Source organism: Plasmopara halstedii (assembly GCF_900000015.1).
Source record: "Plasmopara halstedii genome assembly, contig: Scaffold_525, whole genome shotgun sequence".
Lineage (NCBI taxonomy): Eukaryota > Oomycota > Peronosporomycetes > Peronosporales > Peronosporaceae > Plasmopara > Plasmopara halstedii.
The window spans coordinates 681605-695404 of NW_020187445.1; the positions used below are offsets into that span (position 1 = coordinate 681605).

General features: G+C 44.1%; 3 protein-coding genes across 3 annotated transcripts; 1 reads left to right on the top strand and 2 right to left on the bottom strand.

The window, feature by feature from the left end:
- Positions 1–1075: 1075 nt before the first annotated feature.
- Positions 1076–1942, bottom strand: PHALS_10774 (uncharacterized protein; the record flags this gene model as incomplete). Its single annotated transcript, XM_024726260.1, has 2 exons — positions 1076–1385; positions 1455–1942. The coding sequence occupies 2 exons, from the start codon at positions 1940–1942 to the stop codon at positions 1076–1078; spliced, it is 798 nt and encodes a 265-aa protein (XP_024576954.1).
- A 2003-nt stretch (positions 1943–3945) lies between these two features.
- On the bottom strand, positions 3946–5780 carry PHALS_10775 (uncharacterized protein; the record flags this gene model as incomplete). The annotated part of the gene is made up of 5 exons (XM_024726261.1): positions 3946–4016; positions 4081–5340; positions 5411–5448; positions 5530–5556; positions 5611–5780. 5 exons carry the CDS (start codon positions 5778–5780, stop codon positions 3946–3948), a joined length of 1566 nt encoding a protein of 521 aa, XP_024576955.1.
- Positions 5781–5792: 12 nt separating this feature from the next.
- PHALS_15461 (uncharacterized protein) lies at positions 5793–7464 on the top strand. The gene has a single exon (XM_036407453.1). It carries the CDS (start codon positions 7037–7039, stop codon positions 7325–7327), a length of 291 nt encoding a protein of 96 aa, XP_036263154.1. The 5' UTR covers positions 5793–7036; the 3' UTR covers positions 7328–7464.
- The last annotated feature ends 6336 nt before the right edge of the window (positions 7465–13800 follow it).

Consider the following 13800-nt stretch of genomic DNA (forward strand, 5'->3'; position numbering starts at 1 on the left):
CGGCGCACGCAACCCATCGTCGTCGTCTTCGAGCGCATACTTCGTTTGACTATCTTCAGCACTAGTTCTCTCGACATCCTGAATCAGATACTGCACATCGATTAATCCCTAGAGAACAGGCACAATAAGAACGGTGTAATTAACGTGAGTGATATACTTGTCGCTGTTAATGAATTGTCGGTGTATGAAATGGCCTTAGCAGAACAATAGCGTAGTAACGAGCAGGTGGTCGCTCGTTAGCGTTACCATGCGCGTTTTGACCAGTGTTTTGCTGTCGGGGTCCCAGACTCGGTGTGCCTTCGAGCCGTCAGCATATCCCAAGAAGATGCAGCGGTGCGACCTCGCGCCCCACTTCGTCCTCTTCATCTTGTCGAGATGCACTACCCCGGTAGATCCAAATATTCGAAGGTGCTCAAATAAATGCTGCGTACCGGTGAGAACTTCAATTGTCGACTTGTCGCGACGCGCAGCGTTCAGGATACTATTTTCTACATATGCAGCGGTGTCATCCAGGCCTCTCTTCACCAGTGTCGCCACACGTCCGTGTGATACATCATTGCTCGGGCCCTTTCAGTTATGGTACGGCTCGTTATCTTGACCATTCGCAGCGCTTGTTTGATGCAAGATGCCGTTGGTGGCACAAAACCGATTAAAATTCCCACCGGTATACTCTCTACCGTTATTGCTACGAACACACTTGATCCTGATGCAAGCGCCAATATTGATATCTCAGCTGTTGCTGGTTTGGTGATTTGCGAGGGCCTTGAACTCGCGAAAGCAAACAAAGGCTTGTGCTCTTAATGAAAGCAGCTTCTGTTAGACGTATCTACTGTAGCTGTCGATGAACGTGAGCACATACAAGGCTCCACCTTTTGATTTAAGCTTCATTTGACCCATGACATCAGTGAGTACGACTTCTAGAGGGCTTCTAGCTTTGACTTCACTGCCGGAACTTTGTACAAACGGACTGGTCATCAGCTTGCCTTAAGTACAGCACCACAATTAGCGATAATGATGTCTTCTTCATGTTGAAGCTCAGGCAGTCCGTCAATTTTCGTCGCAACAGTTTGCATCCTTACTGTGAAAATATTGCCCAGTTGAGTGTGCCATAACGCTCTATTTCCACACATTCTAGTATCTGTCCGGGCGGCTTGCTCCCCTTGAGCTGCTGTAAATGCCGCATGAACAGCTTACCATTTCGATAAATCACGCCGCGCTCTTTTCTATACACCGCTAATGTCGCTTGATCGCGTTCAAACTGCACGACAACGCCACGTTTTGTCAACGCTGGGACGGACACCAGCACGTACAAAACGTCCGTCAACTTGATCGTACGCGTATCACCAGCAACAAATTTGTTTCTTTCGGCTGGCAATTGCTGCCCACTAACCACGGTGATGCAGATTGGCATATTCAACTCTTGATACTCCACTAAGTCCATCCGCTCATCCTACTTGAAGCAGCTCGCTCCACTGTCGAGCAGACAGGAAACCTCTCGTGCTGAAGCGACCGTGGTGGCCGAGGAAACAAACTCGTTCTCCAATTTCTTCGACTCAGGACAGTCATCACGCTTGTGATCGTACTCATTGCAATTAAAGCTGTAACCACAAAATTTCGGTCCAGTGTTCCTGTTCTGGACCTGTCCACAACCACCTTGCTCGCGCATCGAGGCCTTGTATGCTTGCTCTTTCTCCTCTCTCTTTTTGGTCAGCTCGAAATCACGACGTAGCATTTTCTTTGCGTCCAGCAACGTCGCCTTGCCATGCGCCTTGATGATACGAATCATTGCATTATACTTCTGGGATAAATTTCCAAGTAAAACGACCTTTTTGTTGTCCTCAGACTCGACTTTGCCTACCACCGCCAATCGCGAACACAGGTCATCAAACCTCACGATGTGCTTCGTCTGATATACTCCCGTGCCTGGCGGAAATCCATGCATTTTTTTCTCATTTGCACACAATTATAATGTGACTGCTTTACGAAGCAAGCTCGCAGCTTTTCCCATGCGTCACACGCAAAACCCGCGTCACGAATCACGGATTGGTAGGTTAAACTTATTACTTGGGCCACAATCGCCAGCGCTTTCATGTCGGGGGCCTTCTTCTCCTGCATCTCACGGCGCACTGCGTCTTCTGGTATTATGGCTTCGAGGTGTCCCTTCGCAGCCAACGCTATCCAGGCGTTGAACTTCCATATGTAGTAGTTGTCGTCGGTGAGTATCTCGTGGAAGCGTTTAAGCTCATAACCTTTAACGTCTTGTTACTCGCAGCGCAGAATAAAATGTGAATTAGCTACCAGAACCCTAACTAGCTCCAACCACTAACGCTTGTTCTAGAACACCTTGCAAACTTCTTTTCGAAAGAATTTCATTTAAGCTTGCAACTTGCCGTAGTGCAACGTACACAAATCTGTGATGCGGCGTCATCAACACTTCAACACAAGAGAGGCGTGAGAGGGGCGTGAAGCTCAAAACCCTTTTCTAACTGGCAGGTCGATAAAAATGCAAGGTCTAGAATACAGGGATAGCTGGTCGCAAAGGGTTGAGCTTAAATCAAAATTGCGAGTGCAACCTGCTCGCAGATCACGAGTCCAGTCACTGCTGCCGCTAAGTCGGGTCGTGTGCCAACCATCAAATACATGAGGCGTCCAACGGCATTTCGTTATGGCACGATGACCATGGTATCTACATGCTTGCAGCTACCTTCACACATCGTTCTTGTAAGCTTGAGACCTGGGTCTTGGGGTGTGCGGACGGGTTTGCTGTGCTCCAGAAATAGACTTTCTTTTTATAAGCGCAATCAGATGTTGGCAATTCCTGCAGTAGTCAGAGATCGGAGACACTGGAATGCACAAGCGCATTTGCAGCGGGGCTGCCGTAGGATGGCGCTTGAGGAAGCGTACTTTAGTTCACCGACCTTTCGTTCTTTACAAGATCCAAGTTTGAGTTAGCGGATCGTAATCCGCTTACTCCAAGAGTAATTATTGACTTCCCAACTCTAATTGACTCCTCGGTTAAAATCCAGAACTGATTTTTATATATAATTTTAAAAGTTTAGATTTTCCTAAATATTCTAAATGTATATAGTAAAATCTAAATACATACATAACTACTGGCTACCTAGCCCCGTACCGTATTCTTGTTTGGGAATGGTCACACCATGCACATCTCGTGTGACACACACACCCCTGTTATCAGGGTTCGTGTAACCCCGTTACAGCATTAGTGAAACGAGCAGACATGAATGGGTTTTACACAGGAATGCGATATCAGCGGGATTCTGGAAATGGCAGTGACGTAGAGCAGATTAACATGTTACATAAAGTTTAGCATCTCCACAAAATCAGAAAAAATAGATGTTTAAGAGTTTACGAATCGAATATAGACTGGAAAATGCAGAGGATTTAGAAATTTTGAGATGGAGTGCAAAAATCGACTGTATACAGTGAATTTGGTGAATTCTTCTTGGCAATAAATGGATAGTTATATCCGATCGCAGTCATAAACATTATAATTTTTCAATAGCTAAAACATAAGCATGCTCTTTATAATTTTAAAATTATTATCCCCGAAGCTCTTAACATCAAAAGAATTGGAGTATCGCTGATTGGGAGACCAGATAATCACCATCAACTTCCTTCAAGCTCCGATAGTAACCTAGAAAGATCGTGCTCTTTGTGCGATTTGTAGTTTGATAAAATAATTGTTAAGTGTGATCCATGGTATAAAATCGTCATGCATCTCAAACAAGATAAATTTCAGATCATCGTTCCTACGTTACCTTGCAAACCGACCAGACCGTAGTATAACAAAACATCGTAGTTGCCGCGTGATTCAAAGCTCAATGTAGCAGCGTATGCGATATCAGACGTCTGCGCATCTACATAGCGACATGTGTTCTTCCATCTTGGATCCACCTTTCTCGTTTCTCAAAAGTATTGTCACTAGATTGGATCCGAAATATCAAAGCTTAAACTATTTCGGATCCAATCGAATTGAAACGTGAAGTCGACACCTGAGTATATTTTGCAGCACCTAATTAGATTGTATCCACACAATATCAAAAGAGGGTGACATACCATTATGAGAGAGCTCGTACGATAAAACAACAACCAATGACAGAAACATCATTGACTGGACTTGGGTTTTATGCGTTTCAAATACGAAAGCGACTTGGTACATAGGAGAAACTTTAAACTCGCGCTGTATAAAATGATTCAAAAAAAGAAATGATCCAATTTCCAGTGAAGCAAAGATTAAAATGTTTAAGATTGCAAAGGTACCCCACTTGCCAGCACCACCAGGATAGTAAACGACATTTGGAAGCATTTCAAGTACTGACTTGTAAAGGACATAAACGATGGGAACAACACATTCAATGTATTCCACTAGAGCCAAATATTCAGAATAAAATAATAATTGAAGTCCTTGGGAAACAAGTTGTTCCGATTGTTTACCATTCCTTGAATTCAAATCAGGGATCTCGGGATAATGAGCGACTTTTTGTGATCGTTGTCTTGCTGAAACATTTACGAGATCAGATGCAATCGGTTGAACCGAAGTTGCATGAAAAAAGCGAGACATGAGATTACGTTGGCGAGATAATTGTGATTTGGTTGTAATGTTTTGACAGTATAATCCTGATGCTGCAAGAATTTGAAGTTGCTTGAAACAGTCTTCTGGAAGTGGATGTGGAAGACATGCATTTAATCGCACACCTCGCATTGAACGTATATTGTAAGCGTAGGGATCTCGCGTCACCGAAAGAATCATTGCGAGTAAATCTGGCGATTCAGTCGGTAAGGCAGTTTGCGTAGAGTCTTGAGACGTACTCTGTTGATTAAGTAATTGCACTACGATAAATGCATTGTATCGTAGTTCGCGAAATTCCAGTAATGTAAGTCCCAAGTCGGCAGCGATGAAGGATGTAGATAAAAGCAATGATCCAGCACTTGACATGCAAACAGACATGAAAAGCGAGCTGTACAGATCCACAGTAAAACTTAGAGTTTGCGGCATGATGTCCTCCAATTCACGTGTGGCACTAATCACAAGATATTTAGCCCCGAATTTCCATATCGGCAGCATGATTACAGTAAAATTACGATACGTTAGAGGAATAACATCATAAAGTGCTTTGTAGAAAGGATATATAACAGCGAGAGCAAAGTATGCGTACTGGAATCGTTGAAATCGTAGAAAGTATGGCCGACAATTTGATTCCTTTGTGAATGGTGACTTGCCCAACACAAGCACAAGAACGATTGGAAAACAGATAGCAAGCAACATGCTCCCTACTTGTTCAGCAAATGGGAGAGGGAATCCAGCGTTGCTAGAAACTATTATCATGGTAAGCATGAACATCGACGTAAGCAAAAAACCAATGGTCAAAATCTTTGCGAGCGACACCTCCAAGACCGGTATAAAGGTCGTGAAGCTGAAAGTGCCTGCTGTCGAAGTCATAAACACTGCTATTGCTTGACGAATCCAAAACATCCAATTGGCTTTCCATCCTTCAGACGGATGACGGAGCGGCGGACAATCCAGCAAGATCGCTGTAGCTAGCGTGGGGATCGGAACAAGCAAACATACCAGAATCACACGCGTACGAGAAGTGGCTTCGCGGTACGCATTGAAGCTCTCGAGTCGTTCGACTGAATAAGATTTTTGACGGCCCACTTGAATGTCGTTCCATTTCTTTTCGAGACGACTCCACATCAACATTTTCGAAATTCATAAGCTCTTGCAGAGTAGCCATTCTATTCTTATGCATACTCATACAAGTTTAATTGTGGGTTAGGAGAATGCTGCACTAATTGAAGAAGAGCAAGCATCGAGGTGGAATCTAAGCAATCATTGATATGGGAATTTTCGATGTTGCATTTTTATATTAGAACTCTCGACAAATGTGGGTCTCAACTACCTATTCTGCAAACGAGAACCTTTTAGCGACAAGACTTAAGAGCGTCAGAAGGAGTGGTAAGAAAACAGCAAAAATTGAGTGGGTGAAGTTTATCTCGTGGAGCTTCTATTGGAGTTGCTGGACGGTCAAGGCCGTTAGCTGGCTTCTTCCGGTCGCTTAGTATACATCAGAGAGGCTGCTTGTTACACGAGTAGCGTGACTACTACTCAACTTTAAAGCGAGTGGTGAAAAGAGAAGACGGTCACAAAACTCTAGCAGGTCCCCTCCGTCGTCGCTGTATGATCGACGGTAGACTACTCCCCTTTCGCCATCGGAAAGTATTGATAAACAAAATATTGAAACGCTATCAACTCGTTGGTTGTCTAGTTCGTAATCGTTCCAATGATAAGGCCGGCCAGACTCAAACCATGGTGGAAAGACATTGAGTGGAACTAAATTTTTACTTGGGGAAGTTGCCTACAAGCACTTCTGTGCTTGTTCCACCGTTAAAAAGCAATTGGTACGGGTCGGCTTAAGCTTATAACGCACGATTCGCAAAACTAGGCTTTCGAGTAGAACACTGCACTGGGAAGCTCAGAGTGTATTCCGGCTGCTTTAACGCATTTGAGTCCGCCTAAGAACTTAAGGAGCTGAATCAATCTGACTAGTACTTGCCACAATTATTTTGCACAGCATGGCTCCGGAAGGTGAAATCAAGAAATGACTCCTACGTCAAAGGTTATATTCGATATGTGCCTTGTGGTGCGTACGAAGTGTCAAGATTCTATCTATGCGATTGCTTGTCTGGTGTTACAAAGCAAGCAGGTAACATCGTTTCCCTTACACTCGGTAATGGCAAATCAAGATCAATATAAATTGTGCTCGTGCCATATTCTCGCAGAGTTTTACTTCTAATTGCACTCGTTCAACTCCAACTAAGTAATAACATAGTCTTTCTCTTCCTTCCAATTTGTATTGTCTTCTAGTCAGTTCTCATGTTATGTTTGTATTTCACGATGTCGTAACACTATCTCTTGCTGACTTATCAGTCTATCAATTGGGTTCAAGCACACCTTTTGTTAATAGCAGCTAAGTCATTAGTAAGCAGCGGTGATGCGCCCGTTTGTATTTTCATGTTGATATTGTGTCTTTCGTGGTCGATGTTAATTGATGCATTTTTGAGGCATATTAAACGTCAGTTCTTCACCATCTCTTATGTCATAGCAGTAGAGACAGCGCTTCTTCTACCTGTCGGTAACAACGGGTGCTGTGTGGTCATCTTCTCGTGTACTCCGGCATTATCTCGAACCTTATGCTCAATAACTCCAAGCAATCTTTCATGTTTCGATCATTTGTTTCCTAATGCTGCCGAGCCACTTATCGCAGTCAGCCGAATGGATTGTCCTTCTCGAGAACAACTCTAAACGAGGATTTCTCTCCGTTTACTCCATCACTGTCCCAAAAAATCGTATTTTTGCAGATGCGCGTAATTCCACGAATGCATTGTGTGACTCCTTTCTACGCTTCATCCAAGCTTTAACGATGACTTTTAAACTTCATCAGTCTATCTGGCCGTCTTGTAATTTTTGGGCGGTTAGAATACAAGAGAATTTTTATCCAAAAGTGGTCTTTTGTTCAAAGCTCCATTTTTGGTATGAGTCTGTCATCTTCAGCGATTGCTATCTAGAAGCTAGATATCAAAAAGAGTATAACCTCACCAAAAAATATTACAATAAGTAAACATTTGATAAAATATCTGGCTAAGGAGTATAGATTTGATTATGATATCTTTCTAGCTCTAATTTGTTCTCCTTTCTATTAATTATAAAAAATAAAGATCTTGAATAGAAAAGTTGTTTAATACGTTACTCCGAGAGCGGATCCTTACCATTTCAAATCAATCAAAGTCTTTATCACGCTAATACATACATTCCATATAACGACAAATATCTGCCTTTAGCATTCGACTCACCAATTTGCCGGGTATCCATCAGTCGAATCGCCAGAAGAAACAATCCTTTTCCGCAATTTCAGCTCCGAATTTCTTTGACCATGCATTATTTCGCTCTTGCCCGTCTGTCGTGCCTCTCCGTTGACACTGGCTACGGAGTCTGGTCCTACACTTAGTATTTAGCCTGATGACATTGTCCGGCCATCTCGAATCCCGATCGATAAACCTTGAGCAAACGGGATGTTAACAAGCGGCTCAAAGGAAGTAACATCAAGTGTCTCCATCTCATTCGTTTCTCCCGCGCCCCAATTCCCATCGGCTTGTTCTTTCGCTTCTAATTCAAGTATTAGCGGGAGCGAGCAACGCGGGACTTAATTTGCACTCGTTGAAGGATGCGCCATTAGATCGATGATAAGCCCAGCCGGCACTAATTCTCGCTCACACACGACAAGCGTCCAACGATTGCTGATGAACTCTTTCGCAGCATATGCTCAACCACGAGGCAGATGCTGCACACCGCGTGTAGACTCAAAAGACTATCGCCTGTGATATTGGAGCGATTGAGCGACGGTATGCCGCTGGTGGTGACGGGTCGTTTATTGCTTCTTGCACAAAACAAGTGCAGCTGTATATATTGCCGTGTGGCAGGTACAACATGGTGATCGATATCAGACAAAAATTTGTAATAACACCGCTTCAAAAGATACTGTCTTCGCTGGCCAGCAAGCGCCATTAGAATGGTGTCCTGGAAAAGTCTGCACCAGTCTTACGACATTGGGCATATTTTCAAGCTACCTGGCGTCAACTTAGCCGTCAAAGTAAGGTCGTGAAAAGTTTGCTGGCTCCTAGAACGAAGGAAGGTGCATATCTGAGAGAAGTATTCATATGACGTCCTCAGCGCGACGTACTCTATCGACATACCAAACGCCGACTCCGACACGGACACGACCCTTATCCTGCAACGCTGGTGTCTGCTCGGATGCAAGCCCATCTACAACACGTACTAAAAAGTGAATATAGCGACGGGACTTACGCCTGCGACGTGGCGTGTTTCAGTCGAACACGTGTTCAGGTGCGCTGACGATTGACGGCACTGTCTGCAATCAAGTGATCTTCAGCAACAATCTTCACCCCGCGCATCGAACAAAATGCACCATACCAGTCCGAGCAATTGCTGTTTGGCTACCGCTCTCATTATGGTCTTGGTCTCGGAATCAAACAACGGGTTTCGTGAGCCTGGCTGGAGAACCAAGACAACCCCAAATATGCATCGCAACGACAGCATCAGTACACTTCGTCTTGTGTGCAAGCAACGACGTTGACAAAAAACCTAGCTTCAAAAGACGGCGGAGGACGCATATTCAAAAAGGCCCAGCTTCAGCACGAAGCTCATCATCGAGCATTCTGCCAGCTAAGCGGATTTTGTTCCAGTGCAAACCGACCCGGGTCGTATCTTAAGTCAGAGGCTGATCATGCTTTTATAGCACTACTGCTTTTGATGTCGATCCATCAGGGCATACATGTTGAGATCGTTGCCGGGAGCAGACATAACGATCAAACTTACGACAAGGTAGCGTCCAGGAACAGATAACCAGGGATGCAGCGAGGCTGCCGTAGCTCTTTGCTTAGAGGAAGCTAGACTAAGTTACGTTCTACACTAGAACCAGTTTGACTGTAGCGGTTCGCAATCTGCTATCTTCGAGTGTGTCCACAACCTTAACTCAAGGCAAATACACTCTTACGTTCAAATTGTAATCTGTATTTCTTTTGTTTTATTCGCGGCAGAGCCGCCTATGTCTATAATTATATCAATATCTATGACTAGAAGGTTTCCTTATTAGATAGGAATACCAAACTACTGACTGTCCTGCCACGTAGTGGCTTCTTGTTAAAGTGTAGCCACACCATTGTGTGGTCGCACCATCTTGTGTGACCCCCCTTTATACAAAGGTACGTGTAACCCCGTTACACTCTCCCCTGTTCAAATTGTGAAAACCGACAATTCACATGTAACTGTCGCCTTGTACGAGGTTCGCGTGTCTTAGACACCTTTATGTCCCCAGGACATTCTTCAGGCATTCGCCGCAAGATATATTCTGTGTCTAGGGGCTGGTCGCTGCTGGCCTCTACCCTTCAAAGGCACAACAGAGCTCAGTTCTTTCCCAGTAGGGTGCACTGTGCCAAGTGGGTGCTGGCATTTCCCCGCGACAAACCAGAAGACTAGTAAGAAGCGGGACGCCGGTTCGCTCTACTGACCGCGCCCTATCGATGCGGGGGCTACGCAGTACCGAACATCGTATGTTTTGTCAGTAATACATGTTTCGACACATACGTGACCTCCAAGGACTGAAATATCTAGAAACCGCTGGTTGTAACAACATAATCAAGAGGCTATGATTGCTGCTTGACCATGAAATTAAGATTGAAGCGTCAAACTTGCTGCGTGAGCAATTTTTCTTGCGGAGCACAGCCGTGATAACAGCGTCAGAATTATTAGTGACCATTTGAGCCTATTTTGAAACCATGAGACTGCCTGAAGAAGTGGTCTTGCGTTTGAGTCATATCAAGTGGAGATGATAAAATTTATCCAAGCATGCACACGAGCGCGAATTAAACTGTGGTGCTTACCTCATCCATTGCTGCTATGGTCAATCCAATGACACACCACATTCGATCATTAACGATGCTTGTTGGAATGAGTGCTGTCGAAGCTTCAATTATTTGATGTCTGGCGAGGCCACTTTGACACTGATCAGGTCTACACCCGTCTACTTCTTAAAAAACAGACTTACCATCATCTTGCTATCATAACGAGGTGCTGGCGATCACCTCGCACACTGTGTGGGTTTTGGACCGGGTACTCAGCTACACGGCAGAGGCTTTTGGGAATTTTCTCCGTGTATACTCGAATATGCAAAAATTGAGTCGGCAAAGTCGGACTGGCTCGCAACCAGCTGCTAAAATCTGGAAGGTCCTGAAACAGTATGATAAACAAACGTCAAATCCAGACTGCATGAGCTACAGAAGATCCATCGTGAAAAAGACACACGTGTTGCGGAGGATGCTCGTATCAGATTTGATCGCGACGCTACTCGAATCGAATAGCAAATAGTGACGACAGTTACGAGCGCATGGTCGTGCCGGTCCGATTAAGACACTGCACTTGCTTTTCATACTGGCAATGCCGAAAAAATACCAAAATTGTTTCTCTGCTGGTCAAATTATCAAAATATGACTCGATAGAGGTCGTAACGCCGAATGGAAGGGACGCGACAAATCCAGAAGAACTTTCGCACCGCTTCCTGAGGCACTGAAAGTCCGAGATGAAAGATCTTTACAGAACCGCAGGAAAGACATCTCTTTTTGGCAGCATTGCAACCCAAGCTTTTGGACTCGATTACCAGAGTAATCGCGGATATCTATCGTGAGTTCCTCGATGCAAAGATGACTTTGGCTGATCCTGCAAGAACAATCTGGCACATGAAGTCAACTTCTGCGCCTGAGATAACAGGCTCGCCGCTGACCTCTTCCAAGCCCAATTACACTCCCCCATATGTAATTGGCGTGGTTACAAAATTAAACCAGGAAAGGGAAAGTGGATGATTACCCTTACTTCAGACAACGCGGGAGCTGGATATTCCACTCCGACAGTATCTTTATGGCAATATTGATGACCGACGCGTGACATCTTGTATCAGAACTGGAGGTACTTATCAGGTTAGGAAGATTAAAAGCCTAAAGGCTTCAATAATAAATGTCACTTAACCTTTCTCCGTCTCTATGTAAATCAGCAGCCCGCTGGATGCGGGCTAGACTGTCAGTTGACCGAAGCCTTCATCAGACAAAAGACGTACGGGCGATTCCTGTTACAAAATGTTTGTGGTTCCAGTGAGATCAAGCTGTGCGCTGTCGTGGTTTAGAAATTTTTTTTGTGGTTTCACTGGGGCTACCATTATATTAGGTCCGGAGGGTGGAACGGGTTACGTATCCAGTTACGAGCACATGAACATTACACCGTTGGCTTCCAGAATCAAAACAAAGTCCACGAGTATAATGCTGAAAAACCGTGATGAAATTATTCGTTACGGGAATGAAGTGGCGGTTCAATGTTTTGGTCTGCTAGCTTTACAGGTTAATGCGTTAGATAGGGCTCATTAACAAGCAAAATAAAATTTCAAATGATAAATGTGGATTCTACGTTTAGGTACGGGCATATAAACCACCATTTTGAGCCTGTTAATGCGGACTCTATGATTTAAGGTTCCCTCAGTGAAAGGCGCACGGCAACCCGTTGCACTTGATAGCTTCTGTCTTCAATCCAACGACTAAGTACGAGTACGACTGAAAGTGAAACGCGAATTATTTTCCTATCTCACCCTGGAATATCACGAAAGCTTAGCATTCCCTGATTCAGTCGTTTTTGATATTAGTGCAATTGGCGATCCGAGTAGCAGAAGATATTGCTGCTCACCTGGGCCTACAAAATTTGGTGGAGATATAACTCCAGAAAAATTTTAATTAGACAAAAACAACAACCTTCTGCATTTCGATGCAGCGAGACCGTTTCTGTGCGCCTTACAGCTTTGGAGCGAAGACGGAGAATTTGTTTTCTCTGAATACAGAAGTGAGGAGGCCATGATTTCGTCCTCGTTTATACAAAGCAGCAGTAAGTCGCGCTAGCAATCTTCAAGTCTGAACGTCGGTAGCAATGATGAGCAGTACTGTGTTCCTGGCAAGGGTAGCAGTTAAGCAAAGAATATCTCATTTCTTTGCATCTCATAGTCAAACTAATTTCGTGCTGCCGAATTTTTTTGTCAGTTCGCCCAGGGAAGAAAACTTGAGTGAAGCATATTTAACACTCAATAACGATCATAAATAAGATGCCGGGGGGTCTTTCACCTGAATCGTTAAAAGGTAAATAGTTCAATAAGAATTTTTAGCATATATCTGGCTTGCAATTTGACCATCTGCATAGATCTAACTCTCTGCGATGACAGGAATGCGAAACTCATCTTCTGGTCCACAAGAGCCGATTTAGGCGCGGGAGTTTGATATTTTCTGAATGCGCAAAAGATTGATGACCTTAGCTCGGCTAGATTGAAGAAATTCATTATTTTCCTGCCGATCAGCGTTGCCCATCAAAACGAGGTGGGGCTTAGAGCCAGATTTGTTGTTCGTAACATCGACGTACTCGGTTTTGTGAAGGCATGAAAACGCTAATTGGTTCAAGCACGGCGTGTCATTATATGCCGCATCCTGCTATTAAAAACAGAAAGGTAAATATGCTTGTAAGTTTGATAAGTCAAGTAGGTATACTAAGTCGGCGTTTCTCGCGATGTAGACAAAGGGACACATCCAAAAATGGAGGGCAATTACAGCATTAAGTTAGCGTTACTAGCTTTGCTACCGTGAGATGTTGTAACACACTCATAAACGACCTTTTCTAGATTTCAGCTCCCCGATACAGCGCACTTCACGGAAAAACAGAAAGTCACTTACGATAGGCGCCACACCTTTTTATCCTGATGAAGCTCAATGAGTTTTGAATCCACCTTTGGCAAAAGTCAGAAGTGCCAGTGCCAAAGCGCTGACTCGAAGAATTCACAACTTTAGTGCAGGACATAATATTGTCCGAAACAATAGGCAACAAATCGTTAGGAGGCTATAACAAAGCTTAGAAGGCAAAGGCGGCTTTGTGCCACAGACACCTTGGCTACCTCTGCTAAGACTAGAGGTGGACAATCTTTCGAGGTTTAATATCAACCCTTGTCGGGGCAGATATTGTCAGCTGTAATCTGGGGCCTTTGCAATTTTATTCTTTGTGAAAAAAAGGTAGCTGCATGTCGCAATCCGAACCAGTTGATACAAATCAAGGCAACCTGATTTTGCGTTTGTCAAGTCAATTCCTATGGACATAAGTGAGTCTGGGAGCGAGTAGAATACTTA

What these genes read in the sequence shown, in the direction of transcription:
- PHALS_15461 (XM_036407453.1), top strand. Translation starts at nt 7,037, where the DNA reads ATGTTGATATTGTGTCTTTCGTGGTCGATGTTAATTGATGCATTTTTG.